General features: G+C 41.0%; 2 protein-coding genes across 2 annotated transcripts; one reads left to right on the top strand and one right to left on the bottom strand.

Moving 5' to 3' along the window:
- Positions 1–219: 219 nt before the first annotated feature.
- hsp90aa1.1 (heat shock protein 90, alpha (cytosolic), class A member 1, tandem duplicate 1) lies at positions 220–4,746 on the bottom strand. Its single transcript, XM_024259418.2, has 11 exons — positions 4,502–4,746; positions 3,375–3,524; positions 2,931–3,297; positions 2,685–2,818; positions 2,188–2,493; positions 1,915–2,080; positions 1,626–1,816; positions 1,406–1,553; positions 1,055–1,323; positions 635–968; positions 220–556 (listed from the first exon to the last, which is right to left on the bottom strand). Exons 2-11 carry the CDS (start codon positions 3,522–3,524, stop codon positions 447–449), a joined length of 2,175 nt encoding a protein of 724 aa, XP_024115186.1. The 5' UTR covers positions 4,502–4,746; the 3' UTR covers positions 220–446.
- A 1,233-nt stretch (positions 4,747–5,979) lies between these two features.
- LOC112137531 (WD repeat-containing protein 20) lies at positions 5,980–13,719 on the top strand. The gene is made up of 4 exons (XM_024259886.2): positions 5,980–6,276; positions 9,561–9,743; positions 11,066–12,409; positions 12,721–13,719. Exons 1-4 carry the CDS (start codon positions 6,028–6,030, stop codon positions 12,775–12,777), a joined length of 1,833 nt encoding a protein of 610 aa, XP_024115654.1. The 5' UTR covers positions 5,980–6,027; the 3' UTR covers positions 12,778–13,719.
- Positions 13,720–16,545: the final 2,826 nt, after the last annotated feature.

Genomic DNA, 16,545 nt, shown 5'->3' with positions numbered 1-16,545 from the left:
CCGTATTTGGTGTTAGTAGGTGGAGAATGTGGGGAGAGACTATACCAAGCGAGGAACACGTGTAGGAGTGGGATCTAGAAAGAACCATGAGGTGTTCAATGAAAATTCCAGAACTAGAAAGAAAAAGGATTTAAAGAAATGGTATTTGACGTGTTTGACTTTGAATATTTTAAAGTTTAGCATGCGTTAGGTTTTAAAAAAAAAAGACAACAGGCTTTGTTTGTTATATTTCATTAAAAATTTTAATGTTTTACATACAAAATGTAATAAGTTACAAAAGAAACACAAGTCAAAGCTCAGAAACTTTAGATAACTTAATGATTTGTTTCAATTTTTCTATATACAGTGGGTTTGTTTTGGCAAAAGATCATTCATGTCGGAATTTTTTTCCAGCCAATACATGTTAAAAAATAAAATAAAAAACTTTGAAAGGCCCGACAAGAAATTTAGTCAACTTCCTCCATTCTTGATGTGTCGTCATCTCCCTCCAATACGGGCATATCTTCATCAGCCGGTTGAATGAGGTCTTCAACTGCAGAGTCATCATCATCGATTCCTGTAAAACCAGATGCCATTCATTAGTAATCAATTCCAAACTGTGGGACTGGTAATTGTGTTTTCAGGTAAAACATACCAAGACCCAGTTTGATCATCCTGTAGATGCGGTTGGCATGTGTTTGAGGGTCCTCCAGGGTGAATCCTGACGACAGCAGGGCGGTCTCAAACAAAAGGATGACCAGGTCTTTCACTGCTTTATCATTCTTGTCAGCCTCTGCCTTCTCCCTCAGTGTCTCGATGATGGGATGGAGTGGGTTGATCTCCAGATGCTTCTTGGCTGTCATGTATCCCATAGTGGAGTTGTCTCTTAGGGCCTGGGATTTCATGATCCTCTCCATGTTGGCTGTCCATCCATAGGTGCTGGTGACGATGCAGCACGGGGAGGTGACCAAGCGGTTGGAGACAGTGACCTGTGGATGATCAGACAGTTTTTAATGATAAAATTCTGGCTACTGGGCAATATTTAAGAGGGAAAACCGTTTTTCCAAAAGCGTACCTTTTCAATCTTCTTGTCCAGTATATCTTTCATGATCTTGCAAAGGTTCTCAAACTTATTTTTGAGTTCCTCCTGCTTCTTCTTCTCCTCCTCATCCTCAGGCAACTCCAGACCTTCCTTGGTGACTGAAACCAGGTTCTTGCCATCATACTCCTTCAGCTGCTGGACACAGTACTCATCAATGGGCTCGATCATGTAGATGACCTCCAGACCGGCTTTGCGAAGGCGTTCCACAAAAGCGGAGTTTGCCACCTGGTCTTTAGTCTCACCTGAGAACGAGAACATGATGTCAAACATCTGCAAACACTCAGGTGAAAGAATCAGCTCAGGTGCAGGTGGGTAAGTTCTCACCAGTGATATAGTAGATGTGTTTCTGGTTGTCCTTCATACGAGAGACATAGTCTTTGAGGGAAACCATCTCATCTCCAGAGGCTGAGGTGTAATATCTCAGCAACTCTGACAGCTTCTTCCTGTTTTGGGAGTCTTCATGGATTCCAAGCTAAAAGAGGACATAGTGTGTTAGTGGAAATGAACAATCTCAGAAGGATTTGTGGTTTCTCATCAAACTTACCTTGATGTTCTTGGAGAACTGCTCGTAGAACTTCTTGTAGTTGTCCTTGTCTTCGGACAGCTCTGTGAAGAGCTCCAGACATTTCTTAACCAGGTTCTTGCGGATGACCTTCAGGATTTTGCTCTGCTGCAGCATCTCTCTGGAGATGTTCAGGGGCAGATCTTCAGAGTCCACCACACCCTTAATGAAATCTGAATAGACAAAATAAACATTGTTCAACTTTAAACTTATTTTTACACTGTAATGTCAGAGAAGGGATAATAAATTATGACTATAATATGTTGCTTACTGAGATACTCTGGGATGAGCTCGTCACAGTTGTCCATGATGAAGACTCTGCGCACGTACAGCTTGATGTTGTTTTTTCTTTTCTTGTTTTCAAAAAGGTCAAAAGCAGCTCTTCTTGGTACAAAGAGGAGGGCTCTAAACTCCAGCTGACCTTCCACTGAGAAGTGCTGCAGGTTCAACAAGTGCACACGTCAGTGTTAGCCAGACCGAGCAATAAGTAACTGCAATAACAAAGAAAGATCAGTTTATTTTGACCTCTTCATTAATAAAATACCTTCACTGCCAGATGGTCTTCCCAATCGTTGGTGAGACTCTTGTAAAACTCTCCGTATTCCTCGTTGGTGATGTCGTCTGGGTTACGGGTCCAGATGGGCTTGGTCTTGTTCAGCTCTTGAGCGTCAATGTACTTTTCCTTGACCTTCTTCTTCCTCTTGTTCTTTCCATCCTTTGTGTCTTCATCCTCATCTGATCCCACGTCTTCAATCTGAGGTTTGTCTTTGTTCTCAGCAGCTTCCTTCTCTACTTCTTCCACCTTCTCTCCTTCGTCAAGATCCACCTCCTTTTCCCTTGTCTTTTCAACCTAGAATGCAAATGAAGATCTCTGAGTGTGTATAACTGTTCTGTACGTAGTAAAATGCTCTAGCAAGACATTTAGAATTTTCATGAAAATGTGTGTTACTGGTGACACATAGAAAGAGATATTTCCTGAAAATGCTACGTTTTTCTCTTTGTATTTAGAATTTTTCTATACATTTTGGTGATCCAACTTACATAAAGTGTAATTGGGTAGCCAATAAACTGTGAGTGCTTCTTTACAACTTCCTTGATGCGCTTTTCCTCACAGTATTCAGTCTGGTCTTCTTTGAGGTGAAGGATCACTTTGGTCCCTCGGCCCAAAGGCTCTCCTGCAAGACAAAATCCAACAATCAGACCTTTGATAAAAAATAATTCTCCTCATGCATAAATCAATAGGATTATTGAGTCAGAGAGTTCATCAAAGTGGAGAATTGAGCTAACCATTGTCGGGTCTAACTGTGAAGGAGCCTCCGGCTGCAGATTCCCAGATGTACTGCTCATCATCGTTGTGTTTGGTGATGACCGTCACCTTCTCAGCCACCAGATATGCAGAGTAGAAGCCCACGCCGAACTGCCCGATCATGGAGATGTCGGCTCCGGCCTGTAGAGCCTCCATAAATGCTTTGGTTCCAGACTTGGCGATGGTTCCCAGGTTGTTGATCAGGTCTGCTTTGGTCATTCCAATGCCCGTGTCGATCAAGGTCAGCGTGCGAGCGTGCAGATCAGGTTTGACTTCAATCTTCAGCTCTTTGCAAGAGTCAAGTTTGCTGGGATCTGTCAAGCTTTCATATCGGATTTTGTCCAAAGCCTGGCCACGAAGGAAAAAAACATCTTAAACCAATGTATCTGCATGAAACGAGCTGCTTAAATATGATTTCTACTTACATCTGAAGAGTTGGAGATGAGCTCACGAAGGAAGATTTCTTTGTTTGAGTAGAAAGTGTTGATGATAAGGGACATGAGCTGAGCGATCTCAGCCTGGAAGGCAAAAGTCTCCACCTCCTCCTCCATGACATGTGCAGCGTTCTCAGGCATCTGAGAAAACCAGAGATTTTTATCATCAAATCATTTTAGTTTTATGTTTAATTGTCAACATGTTCCGCATTCTTCTTCAATTCTAACATGGTTTGTTTTCCCTAAGTGCATTATATTGGTCGTTCATCTTTTTGTCGAGGTGTCTGAATTTACCATTCAATTATCCAGTGTCCTAGAAATTTCCCAGAAGTCTCTGTGAAAAACTAGTGATAGTGAAAATATAGACCACAATGCATGTCGTAGAACCATTTTTCAGTAGAAAAATGTATTTACATTTATGTTATATAAATCGTTTTAGTTTTCATCATCAGAATTTAATTGATCCATAAAAAAAATCTTTATAAAATTATCAAATTTATTAGGTTTGTAATTTGGTAAATTGGTGATATAATATTTAGCATAAAAAAAAACTAGTGAGCATGTGTTCAAGATGCGAAAAAAATCCATAGGACAAAATTTAGAGACAGCTACAGATTATTTTCCCTATGTGAAGATCCTCTTGCTCTTGAGGCCCTTTGGGTTAGAGGAACACATGTCCCATCTGTCCATCAAACACTGGGTGGAGATCAGATACCCCACCTCTTAAAATGTCCAAATAATTCATATTTACTTCAAAAAGGAAGTCAACAAAAGCAGCCTCTTTAATGTCAAATCTATAACCTTTTTAAAGTTTTTGAAATAAAATACACTTTCTGAACATTTTTCTCAGCAATTTTCAAAAAGATTCAGATTCAGATGCTGCTGCTTGAATCCTTTTTTCTTGTTATTCTATGATAAGAATGTTTTGGATCTCCTGCAGTACCAACATTTCTGCTCTCTGAGAACTCAAGGTCACATGCTGCATGCTTCCTACATTCTAGCAGGGACACTGATGGTACAAAGAGTTTCCTCATATTTTACAAGGAGCTGGTGCAGAATATGAAAGTTTATGTTGACCATTGCACCGCAAAAGAAAGCTGTAGTTTCCAATGTCTTACCTTCACTAGAATAAATTGCAGTAGTAGAGGATGATCGTCGGATAAATGTCTTTTGTCTCAAAGCTTCAGGCGCTTTGCTGCTGCCTCAGTAGGAAGTTGAGTTTCTCTCCGGTGCGTTCAAGTGAGTGTCTTGCGACTCTATGCAGACACCCCTACCTGCTTGTGTCTTTTTATATGTCAGGGAAGGTTTCTCGAAGTTCCTGTTCAGAAGCTTCCAGAAGATATGTTCACTGCAGTCGGGGAGGGGGGGTAAAAGAAAGGCCGGGAAGGGGGTGCGGCGATAACTCAGCACAGGCCTAAAGTTGACGTGACCTTATAGGGCTGCAGAGTCACAAGGAGTGCCTGTCACTCAAAAAACTAGCTGCCCTGATAGCTCACGGCTTTACACCCCCCTGTGAGCGTCACAGCTGTGGGCTGCCTGGATCTTCAGCTGCTGTGGGGGGCCAACGTGGACTGACACGTGCTGCAAGGCCCCTTCCAAGTCTTTAGCTCATTCTAAGCCAGTATTCAGCTACATCTGGGTCCATTTCAGTTCAATTTTTAAACATATTGCCAATAATAACATTATCATGAGATGCATGCCATATATGTTAAGACTGGACCAGTTTTAGGCTGTAAGTATAGCTGTTTTCTCCCTACTTTAAAACAGATAATTTGTTCTGACCAGTAGGGAGCAGTGTTCTCATCTGTCCTGCTATATATTGAATATTTTTAGTAAGAAACACATTTTTTAAAATTATTTAAAAAAAAACACTTTAAGGGACATTTTGATAACATTTTATGTAACCAAGAATCTAAGAAGCATCTAGAATCTAAGAATCTTTCTGGTGGGAAGAAGGGCCCAGACATGGATGTTTCTGGAATGTGGTGGTCTTTTTTTATTTTGGTGATTAGGTTACAGTTGTAATCGTGATTTTCCTCCTCTGTGTCAATGAGAGAATTTGTTCTTTTTTTTTAAAGTGAATCAACTTAAGTATTTTTTTAGCTTCAAAATAAAATAATACGTTATGAAAATTTTGTATTACAATGTTTATGGCATATTAATGTTTCATCTGCTTTGGAAAAAAGTTTATCCCTGAAAATAAAATTCAAGAGACTTAAAAATATTAGACAAAAATGTAAATATTTGTTTCTGAGTGTTTCTAAGGTAAGAATATAGGTTCTTACCACAAAATGTCCATATAATAAATCAGACTATGATTTTTTTGTCCTAGAATTAATGAGAAAAAACGGTTAAAGCTGCAACAATGTTACACTGCCATACAATTTTAATGGGCGCAGTGACAGACGATTCAAATAATATAAATGCAACTTTTATTAATGATAATTTGTCTTTTTGGGATTAACATTTCCATTTTTTCCTGCTGTAATATTCATTGTAAAAGAAAACTGATTACACGTGCAAATACTGCTACATTTCCAGATAGTTCCTCCCTGATTACGCGCATGCTCTCCCTATTTTACCTATTTGCGCATGCGCCGTGCTACATCCGGGTCTGAGACGAGGATGGGCGCCAGGTTTCAAGATGGCGGCGGAGGGAGGAGGGAAGGAGGCGAACGACGTTAAAAGTCAGTTCAGCACCCGAGAAGGAGTCTACAGGCTCCTCACGCACTCCGAGTACAGCCGCCCCAACCGGATGCCGTTCAACTCACAGGGCTCCAACCCTGTCAAGGTCTCCTTCGTGAACGTCAACGACCAGTCCGGTAACGGAGAGCGGATCTGCTTCAATGTGGGCCGAGAGCTTTACTTCTACATTTACAAAGGTGTCCGAAAGGTAAGCAGAGCTATTTGGTGCTGTTCGGAACCAGAAGCCCGCTGGCTGATGGTGTGACCAACTTCAGCCAGTTTGGACCAGACCGGGAAGTGTCAGCGCGCATCGTCGCGGTTGTTTTGAAGAGGCTGCTGTCAGTGACAAGCCGTGACATGAGGTTTCCGGTGACACAGATTAGAAAGGGGCTGGTCACGTGCCTTTAATTTGGTAAACAGTTGTAAACCCAGACTGTGAGTGACAGTTGATGAAATTCAGACGGATCTTTTCAAAATAAAACACAAAGTTTATTTATATAGCACTTTTCCGGGACAGCAGTCAGAACAAGAGTAATAAAGACACACCGGTACAAATATGTAATAGAAATACACAAAATACTACACATTTAAAATGATTGTAAATGGATTTTGAGTTGGGTTTTAAAACATAAATTAGTGCTGCTGCAAATAATTATTATAATAGTCGACTAATCGCTGATAATTTTTTTCCCCGATTAGTCGATTAAACGGATCATACACAAACTGGATGTAAAACACACATCTTAACCATGATTAGCTTTAAACTAACTAAAAACTAGATATATAGCATTACCTATGATAATGCTAGTGTGAATGCTGTAAGCTGAATTTGGCTGCTAAAGATGCTTGTGCTGATAGCTGAAGATGCTGAAATTGATAGCTGAAAACACTGAAGTTGACAGCCAGCTGAAATATTAGTTAAATGCCAAATTATCCTAAAAAACTTTTTTAAAAAAGCCTAAAGTCATGCCCAAATCCCCCCCCTACTCACTATAAAGTGCGTTGACAATTTTCTAGTGCTGTCCAAATCCACTAATTCCAAAATCGAGTGCACTAGAAATTTCCCAGAAGTCTTTGCAAAAAACTAGCATGCATGGATACTCACTAGAATAGCTAATATAAACCCTAATGCATTTCAGTCGAACAATTTCAAATAAAAAAACGTGCTTATATGCATTTTTTTGATAAACTATCCACATTTTCACCACCAGGACACAATGGAGTCATAAATAAAAGTCGTAACGTGTTCGTATGGATTAGATTTTGACTTTGTGAAGTTGGTGACGTCATATCCGGCGTTTGGAAAAAGGAAAGAAAAATACTGAGCATTCTGTCCGAATTGACTTTATAATCCAGGACAGTATATAGTCCCACAGTATTTAGCTTTTTAGTAGTTAGGGGTTAAGGATGGATTTCGGACAAAACTCCATATAATATAAAGTAACGACTAATCGACTATTAAATTAGTTGTCGACTATTTTAATAGTCGATTAGTCATTGATTAGTCGACTAATTGTGGCAGCCACATCAATAGAGTCCAGTGAATGTAAAAATGGGGGGAGATTGTGCCACTGCTTCAAATGTGTGCGCGGCACCATCAGCAGGTTTTGCCCTGAGGATCTCAGCCTTTGGGAGGGGGTTGATATAGGGCTGGATGAGGTCTGAAATGTATGACGGGGGTTGTCCATGATCAGCTCTTAAGGTCAGAACTCAAATTTAAAAATAAATTCTAAAAGTGACTGGGAGCCAGTGAAGAGACTTTAAAATGGGGGTGATGTGAGTTCAATGTGAGTCAAGAGCCGAGCAGCAGAGTCCTGAACCAGCTGCAGACGATTCATTTCCTTCTGGTTTAGACTGGTTACAGTATACGTGAAGACACAAAGGCATGAATTATCATCTCGAGTTCTCATTTAGAGACCATGGATTTAAGATTACAGATGTTATGAAGCTGGAAGTAACAATTCTTTGAGTTGTTTAGAGTGATGCTCAAGAGTCATCGCTTCATCAACTCCCATGTTTCTCAGGCTGGGTTTTGCTAAATGGGTCAGGGGACCTAGTTGATGTTTAATAGCGGGGATGGCATTGTCTGGGGCGTTTTTAGAGTTTTATTTATTAGAGTTTTCGTTTTGTCAGAGTTAAGTTGAAGGCAATTGTCATCGAGCCACTGTTTTATTTGAGAGAAGCAGTTGATTAGGGAGCTCAGTGTGTGGGTCTCAGTGGTCTTAAAGGAACAGTACAGCTAGATGTCATCTGCAAAGAGGTGGTAAGACACATCGCTGAACTGTTGGATTAGCTTGCCTAGAGCAGAGGTCTGCAACCTGCAGCTCCAGAACCACATGTGCCTCTTTTATCTCTCTGTGGTGGCTCCTCGGCCAAACATAAAATAAGTCAGGGAGACTGCTGACCCAGCCATGCCGACCGTCTGAGTCGGCAGGTCCCTGATAATGGCTGTCTGACCAAAACTACCAAAAGAAAACAAATAAACAAAGCCTGGAAACTAAGACTACCAAGGTCCAACCCCAAACTAAAATAACAAAACCCAACAGTGTAAAGAACAAAAACTACCTATTTTTAAAGTAAGGAATGCCTAATTAGAATTTATGTCATTTTGATTAGTTAAATTTATAAATTGATGCTGAGGTTCACAAAAATGATACATTTTGTTGGATTTTACATCCCTGTTGACCTGAAGGGGTTTTGTTTGCTCAACGCTAACTCAAGAATGCACAGATTTTATATGCAAAGCAAAACTTTGGTAAAAAGTTTTGTTGTTTGAGTTAAAAGCACATATCTTGTGCTGCACAACATTGGTTACTGGCTGCCCAGAGCTGCACTGAGATGATCTTGTTTGGCACAGATACTCTTTTTTTTCTTTTTTTTAATACATTTTTTGAGCTTCAGTCAAGCGTAAAAAAAAAAAAATCACATTTTGAGAGATGCTAGGTTCTTTTTATATTTTTGCTTTTGTTTGTGCCAAAAAATAGACATAATTTATATTTATTATTAAATAAAGAAGGTCATGAATGCAAATTCAAATTTCCTAAAGGTTAAATTAAGAATTTGCAGCTCCTTCGAGGTTTTGATCAATAGAAAACAAGCCCAAATGGCTCTTTTACTGTGAAAGGTTGCCGACCCCTGATCTAAAGCTTTGTAGGTTCAGATGTTATATTATTAGCATTGAAGCTCCTGTCAGCCAAATTTAAAATGCACACATAATACTTTTATTTTGCATCTAAAAAAACAAAACAAAATATCAAGACTTCTCCTAACCCCTGTGCTATTATAGGCATGTTTACATTAAAAGTGGGATCATCTGGACCCCACAAGACAGCCCGCTGAACATTTTTTTAAAGTATTTTTTATTTTCACTGGTGGTCGTGGCAGACACAAAATCCCGTACAGTCTAAACCACCCCCTCAGTTTTCCTTCTTGTGTCCTGGTTGTCCCCCAGTGATTTCAGTAAACGTTGTGTATCTTCTTCTGTTCCCCCAGGCTGCTGATCTTAGCAAGCCAATAGACAAGAGGATATACAAAGGGACGCAGCCAACGTGTCATGACTTCAACGCCCTCACAGCGACAGCAGAAAGCGTCTCCCTGTTGGTGGGCTTCTCTGCCGGCCAGGTGCAGCTCATCGACCCAATCAAGAAGGAAACCAGCAAGCTCTTCAACGAGGAGGTGGGTCACACTATAGTACTGCCACAAGCGATTTATTGTAATAGTTGACTAATCACTGATTATTCATGCGCAAACTGGATGTAAAGCACACATCTGAACCATCATTAGCTTTAAACCACCTAAAGAATAGATATATAGCATCACCTGCAATAATGCTCATGTGAATCCTGTAAGCTAAATTTGGCCACTGAAGAGGCTAGTGCTGATAGTTGAAGATGCTGAAATTTATAGCTAAAAATGCTGAAGTTGATAGCTGAAATCACTGAAGCTAATAGCTAAAAACACTGAAGCTGATAGCTAGCTAAAATATTAGTTAAAGGCCAAATTAGCCTAAACAACTGAAAAAACCTTAGTTAGCCAAAATAGTTAGCATGCAGCTAAAAAATTAGCTAAACTCCAAAAATAGCCTAAAAAGACTGAAAATAGTCATAAATTAGCCATAATAGCTAGCAAGCAGCAGAGATATTAGCCAAACTTCAAAATAGCTTAAGAAAATCCTAAATTAGCCAAAATAGCTAGCATGTAGCTGTAATATTAGCTAAACTTCAAACTAGCCTAAAAAACAAAAGAAAAAATTCAAAATTTCCCAAAATAGCTAGCATGTAGCTGAAATATTAGCTAAACTTCAAAATAGCCTAAAAAACTGAAAAAACCTGAAGTAGCCAAAATAACTAGCATGCAGCTAAAATATTTGCTAAATTCTAAATTAGCCCCAAAAAAGAAAAAAACTAAATTAGCCAAAATAGCTAGCATGTAGCTGAAATATTAGCTAGACTCTAAATTTGCCTTAAAACGTTTAAAAAAAATCCCAAATTAGCCATAATAGCTAGCATGCAGCTGAAATATTAGCCAAAATTTCAAAATAGCCTAAAAAACAGAAAAAGCCTGAAGTAGCCAAAATAGCTAGCATGTAGCAAAAATATTAGCTAAAATCTAAATTAGCATAAAAACAAAACAAAACAAAAAATGAAATTAGCCAAAATAGCTTGCATGTAGCTGAAATAAGCTCCAAAATAGCTTAAGAAACCTTAATAAATACCAAAATAGTTAAAAAAAACTATAATAATGTCATAGGAACTTTCCACTTTACAACACTCTGACTCCATACAATAAAACTAACGACCAATTGACTATTAAATTAGTCGCTGACTATTTTAATAGTTGACTAGTCGTCGATTAGTCGACTAATCGTGACAGTCCTATAGCGCTAATGGTTGCCTAAACCTGAAAGGAGTGTATTTTCGTCACTGAAATGCCTTTTGCAATTTCCCCACTGTGGGACAATTAAAGGTTTTCTTATCTTATCTTATCTTTTCTTGCAGAGGCTTATCGACAAATCCAGAGTAACGTGCGTCCGATGGGTTCCCGATTCCGAGAGCCTGTTTCTGGTGGCTCACTCCAGCGGCAGCATGTACCTGTACAACGCCGAGAACACCTGCGGCACCACGGCGCCTCACTACCAGCTCCTCAAGCAGGGGGAGAACTACGCTGTGCACACCTGCAAGAGCAAGTCCGCTCGCAACCCGCTGCTGCGCTGGACGGTGGGCGAGGGGGCACTCAACGAATTTGCCTTCTCTCCGGACGGGAAGTTTCTGGCGTGCGCCAGCCAGGACGGCTTCCTGAGGGTGTTCGGGTTCGACGCAGCAGAACTTCACGGAACAATGAAGAGCTACTTCGGCGGCTTGCTGTGCGTGTGCTGGAGCCCCGACGGGCGCTACATCGTAGCGGGGGGGGAGGACGACCTGGTCACCGTGTGGTCGTTCCAGGACTGTAAAGTAGTGGCGCGGGGGCACGGACACAAGTCCTGGGTGAGCGTGGTGGCGTTCGACCACTGCACCACCAGCGTGGAGGACGGTGATCCAGCCGCCGAATTCAGGGGCAGCGAGGAAGACGTCAACGAGGAGGAGGAGGGCAGGAAGCGGGCCAGCAGCACGCACTCCCAGCTCTCACAGAGAAACTCTACAGATCACCCCGTCAGCGCCACCTACAGGTTTGGCTCTGTGGGACAGGACACTCACCTGTGTTTGTGGGACCTGACGGAGGACGTTCTCTTCCCCCACCTCCCTCTGTCACGCACTCGGACGCACACCAACGTCATGAAGTCCACCAGTCCCGCAGGAGGCGGGAAAACGAACACTACTTTATCCAACGCTAAAGACAATGGAAGCAATAGTACAAGCACTGAAAACCCAGCTAACTCCCTTCCCGATTCGCTACCTCGGTCCAACAGCTTATCGCACTCGGAGGACGGCACCCCCAACAGTCACCGCGGCAGCAACAGCAGCAACCCCTCCACCAAGGGCAGCAGCATCATGGACGGCTCCTTCATCGCCTCCAGCGTCAGCCGCTTCGCAACGCTGTCCTTCGACTCGCGAAGGGAGCGCCACGACAAGGAGCACAAGCGGAACCACAGCGTGGGCTACATCGGCGCCAAGAGCGGCGACAAGCTCAACCACAGCGGCTCCACCCGCACCGCCAAAACCCAGCCGGCCAAGATGCTGGGAACCACGCTGTGCCCTCACATGGAGGAGGTGCCCCTCCTGGAGCCTCTGGTGTGCAAGAAGATCGCGCACGAGAGACTAACCGTGCTCATCTTCCTGGAGGACTGTCTGGTGACGGCTTGCCAGGAGGGCTTCGTGTGCACGTGGGCGAGGCCGGGCAAAATGGTGAGTGCGTCCGTTCACTCCTTAAGGCTGTTTTGCTTTTGCTTTGATATTAAAACATTTTTAAAAATGGGTAGACCATGAGATTATAGAAAACAAAAACAGAAATATTGACGACCTGTTAATCCAGTGAGGGTGGAGGTACAGCATCCTCACAGAATACGAAGACAAGGAAATAAATGATCCTCCTTAAATCTCTGAATCAGTCATGACCACCTTTAGTTCAGTTCACTTCCAGAGTTGGATCTCGTCTGACTTCATGGACATGATTGATGCAGAACCTCTGGATTCACGGTCCGTCTCTCTCTCTGCAGGAACTGCTCTCATCTCAGAACAACCCGACCAACTCTCCTGGAGGGACGGTGGTTTAGCCCGGTTTCTGTCGCCGTGGAAACACTAACAGCTGGAAATACACTTTCAGGGAGGGTGTGGTCTCTGAGAGGGCGTGGTTAAAAGTGACCTTCCCCTCCTAGAACCAACAACTCTTATTTTTCCGCAGACGGCCCCACAAACTTCAGCGGCAGAGGGACACTTTATTAGTTTAGAAGTCTCAAAGTCCGTCTTTAAGGTGGAGTTTTGCACAACTTTGCGTCGAGGTCGCGGGGTCACTGACGCGGGGGTTCGGACGCCCGTCGGGTTGTTCCGGCTTCATGCTAAATGCTGCAATCAGAGTTTCTACTTTTAGTTTGCACTTAAAAAGATGTTGAGGAGAATAGCTCCACTTTTTGTTTGTCAGGACTCTTTGACTCGGACAAACACCTTTGTGCCCGTTGAACCTTTATTTTATTATTGCTTGAGAGGATGTTTGTAAATACTGTAAATGATTTATGGGGAGATGATCTTTATCGGAGTAGTTTTAAGCTCTTTGTGTGAGAAAATAGGAATATTTCTAACAGGAAAAGGGATGTCTAAAGGACTTAAATATGCAAGTGAACAGATGTACAGAGAGAGACTTCAAGTGTATTTTCTTAAGGAAACCTTCAGTGAGTGCTTGCTTGGGCATCAAACATCTCTCCCAGCTCAGGTGATGCTAGTGTAACCCCACCCCCCTCTTACCTGAAGGCTCTCATCCATCCATCAACCTGCTTGGGAGTTCTCCTCAAACTCGGCGTGTTCTGCAGGCGGGCCTGACAGCTGTGAGTTCCGATTCACGAGCTGGCGCCGAGGTTCCAGACAAAGCAACACTGTGCTGAATTCTGCTCTGCAGAATGTCGTCCCCTGCTGGCAGTGAACCTGTACTCCTAACAGCCACATAGGAATAAGCCTTTTTCCTCATCAGATGCCTAATAAAAGATTTCTTTTTTGTACCTGCACTGTTTTGTGTTTGTTGTTATTTCATCCCATCAGAAAGTCACCAAACCAAGTTTTTAGGGAGCTTTTCTCTGCAGGTACTGAGGGCTCAAAGATCCAGCTGGAAACATTCAAGAGCCTGGAATTTTCAAAGAGAGATGCAATGCATGAACTAGAAAAGTTGCATCACCTGCAATAATGCTAGTGTGAATGCTTTCTGCTGATGGTAGTCGCTGAAAGATGCTGAAACTTTTGCTGAAAATCCAACAGATATTTGCAAAATGTTAAATTTGCTAAAAGACTGAAAATTTGGTTAAACCATGAACGTTGTGTTTACTTTAAAATTTAATTTTTACCTCAAAACTGTTCAATGCAGGTGAAAGAAATATTTTTAACACAGACAAATACAATAAATGACAAACTGGTGACATGGGGGGGGGTTGTTTGATACATTTTTTATGCTTTTAAACCATCAACAATGACTTCCTGATTTCACATTGAGGATTGTCAGGTTTAAATTTAAGTTCAACATGTGTTCCGGATTCCGCCACTAGACGGTGCAGTGGTATTAGCTGCTGACTCACATTCAGAAGGTCATGGGGGGGCTCTTCCCTGAGCAAATTTGTGCAGGCTCAGGAATTCTAGTGTTAAAATCCTGTTGTACCTAATATGAAGAGATGATAAAAATTCAGAAAATTCTTCAATAAAACAGGAAGGAGGGTTTGGTGGTCTACACACTGTGACAGCTAAAACAGGTGGGGCACCAAAGAGGAAAGCATGATGCTCAAAGGAAGAACATTTGTTGAATACAATATTTTCAGACATCTCTCTTTCCTCCCCTGATAGAAAATAAAAAGTTAAAACTAGGTGGAGAAGCCTCAGTGAGAATAGCTGGAGCATCAGTGCCAAACCAGGTTTCAGTTAAAAACAGACAAGTTAAATGATGGTCTAAAATCAGATCATTAATGATAAAAGACTTGTTTAAAAGTGATCTGACATTAAAAACAGTCATTTTCATTGTTGTGGGTAAAATCTGACGTGAGCATAGAGTGAGTAGGGAGGGAGCTGGGTTGTATGCATCCAAATGCTCCCTTGTTGTTCTTTAACAGAATCAATTTAAAACATTTGTTCTCATCCATCGCCTTGTTTTTGAACTACTTATCATGAGTTAGTTTGTGTTTATTGTATATTATTGATTGAAAGGAAACAATTTCATTGCATAATTGTATTTTTTGACATTTCTAAAATTCCAGTAAAGTTTTATGCATATATGTCATAGAAACTCATCTTCTTACAGTTATCTCCATTGCATTACACTTAATTTTTGGGTACCAGAGTGACTGATGCACAACAAATGATGGATAAACAGTGTAATGTCATCCCACAAAAGCCTTGGATCAGGCTGTTGACCAGCGTGAGAAGGAGATCCCAGACTGTTGTGGCTGTGATGTCTTCTTTTGCTGACAGACATGTTAGTTTTAGATCTTTAAGTTAAAAGAAATACTTTGAACATAAAATATCAATCTGTAATCACCTGAGAGTTTGCATTTATCTAGTCCATTAATGGAAAACAGCAAGAAGATAGTGGAACATTATATTTCACATGGTTTCACTTACTGTTAGGCCGGGACCCAATGTAACCTGTGATAGAAAGGCAGAAGAACACAGACAGGTGATGACATGAACTTTAGCTGATAAAATAACTCCACAGATCAAACATTTGTTTGTCTTTTAATTAGAAAAATCAAGACACTCAATTGTGGTAAAATACAGTGACTAATTCCACATTACCATGTAATCAAGGCCAAACATACCAACAGCCTTACAATGCATGACTTCTGGGACATTGCTTCAACTGGGAATGATTTGAAATGAACAGATTTATGGGACTTGTAATTTTATATTTGGTAGGACAACCTTTTGAAATGAATTGCATTCTCACAAAATAAATGAGTTTTTTTCTGGTTCACTTTACAGCCTTTAAATGTTTTGAAAAACAGATACTAATATGATACCAATGTATCAAACAAACCCATCAAAACTAGTCTGAGACTTCTCCTTGATGTCAAAACGTCATCATAGCGGCGCGATGACCCCCTGAAATCAACTAAGTGTCCACCGTTTTCCGGGTCCATCTTTATAAATAACGCTCCTTGACGTCATATTGGATTTTAGGCAAAAGTGTGGCCCAAAAGTTTATTTTGAAAGGTATGTGAAAAGAAGATGAATCTATTGAGAGAACCTTGAAAAAAGGGCAATTTTTGCCCAGCTTGGACCTGTCTAAGACTTCCTCCCTGGATGGGCCGTCGCCAACGGAACCGAGATGTTCCTTTAATCTGCTGCCGAATCAACTCAACGGATGTCCAAGTAAAACTGAAAGCAACTCTATTCAGATTCTAACTCTTACCAAAAAAAAACTTTCAGGAAACTACAGGGTTTCCAGGCTCAGCCTTTATGTTTCAAAACTTGCTTATTCATTTGTCTTAGTAACTGCTAAGATCTTGAACTAGAGCTCAAACTCAAATGTGTTTCTTAGAGTTGGAGAATAATTCTCTACAGAAATGTATGCTTTTTCTGTTCTCTGTTGAGAAATCTTTCATTAAATGCTTTTTCCCCTTTTGTGTGTTTTTATTATTACATTTTTTTACTTATTTTTTTGAGTCATTCTATGCTTCTATTATCTCCTGTATATCCTCCTGGCATTCATGATTTCTCATTAAAATGTTAATGTATATGACAGGGAAAAATTACAGCCAAAGCACCCTCCTTACCATCCCCACTTCAACAATATGCTTTAATATTATACGTATTATATTATATTATTATATTATTATAAGTATTCAAAGTCC

Source organism: Oryzias melastigma, linkage group LG24 (genome assembly GCF_002922805.2).
Source record: "Oryzias melastigma strain HK-1 linkage group LG24, ASM292280v2, whole genome shotgun sequence".
In the NCBI taxonomy this organism is placed as follows: domain Eukaryota; kingdom Metazoa; phylum Chordata; class Actinopteri; order Beloniformes; family Adrianichthyidae; genus Oryzias; species Oryzias melastigma.
Note: the sequence above shows the minus strand (reverse complement) of the source record. Positions and strands in the feature narration are given on the sequence as shown.

Coding starts and splice junctions, on each gene's coding strand:
- LOC112137531 (XM_024259886.2), top strand. CDS start 6,028: ATGGCGGCGGAGGGAGGAGGGAAGGAGGCGAACGACGTTAAAAGTCAG. Junction 6,277..9,560: donor TTTACAAAGGTGTCCGAAAG/GTAAGCAGAGCT, acceptor CTGTTCCCCCAG/GCTGCTGATCTTAGCAAGCC. Junction 9,744..11,065: donor GCAAGCTCTTCAACGAGGAG/GTGGGTCACACT, acceptor CTTTTCTTGCAG/AGGCTTATCGACAAATCCAG.
- hsp90aa1.1 (XM_024259418.2), bottom strand. CDS start 3,524: ATGCCTGAGAACGCTGCACATGTCATGGAGGAGGAGGTGGAGACTTTT. Junction 1,817..1,914: donor GCTCATCCCAGAGTATCTCA/GTAAGCAACATA, acceptor TTGTCTATTCAG/ATTTCATTAAGGGTGTGGTG. Junction 969..1,054: donor TGGACAAGAAGATTGAAAAG/GTACGCTTTTGG, acceptor GATCATCCACAG/GTCACTGTCTCCAACCGCTT.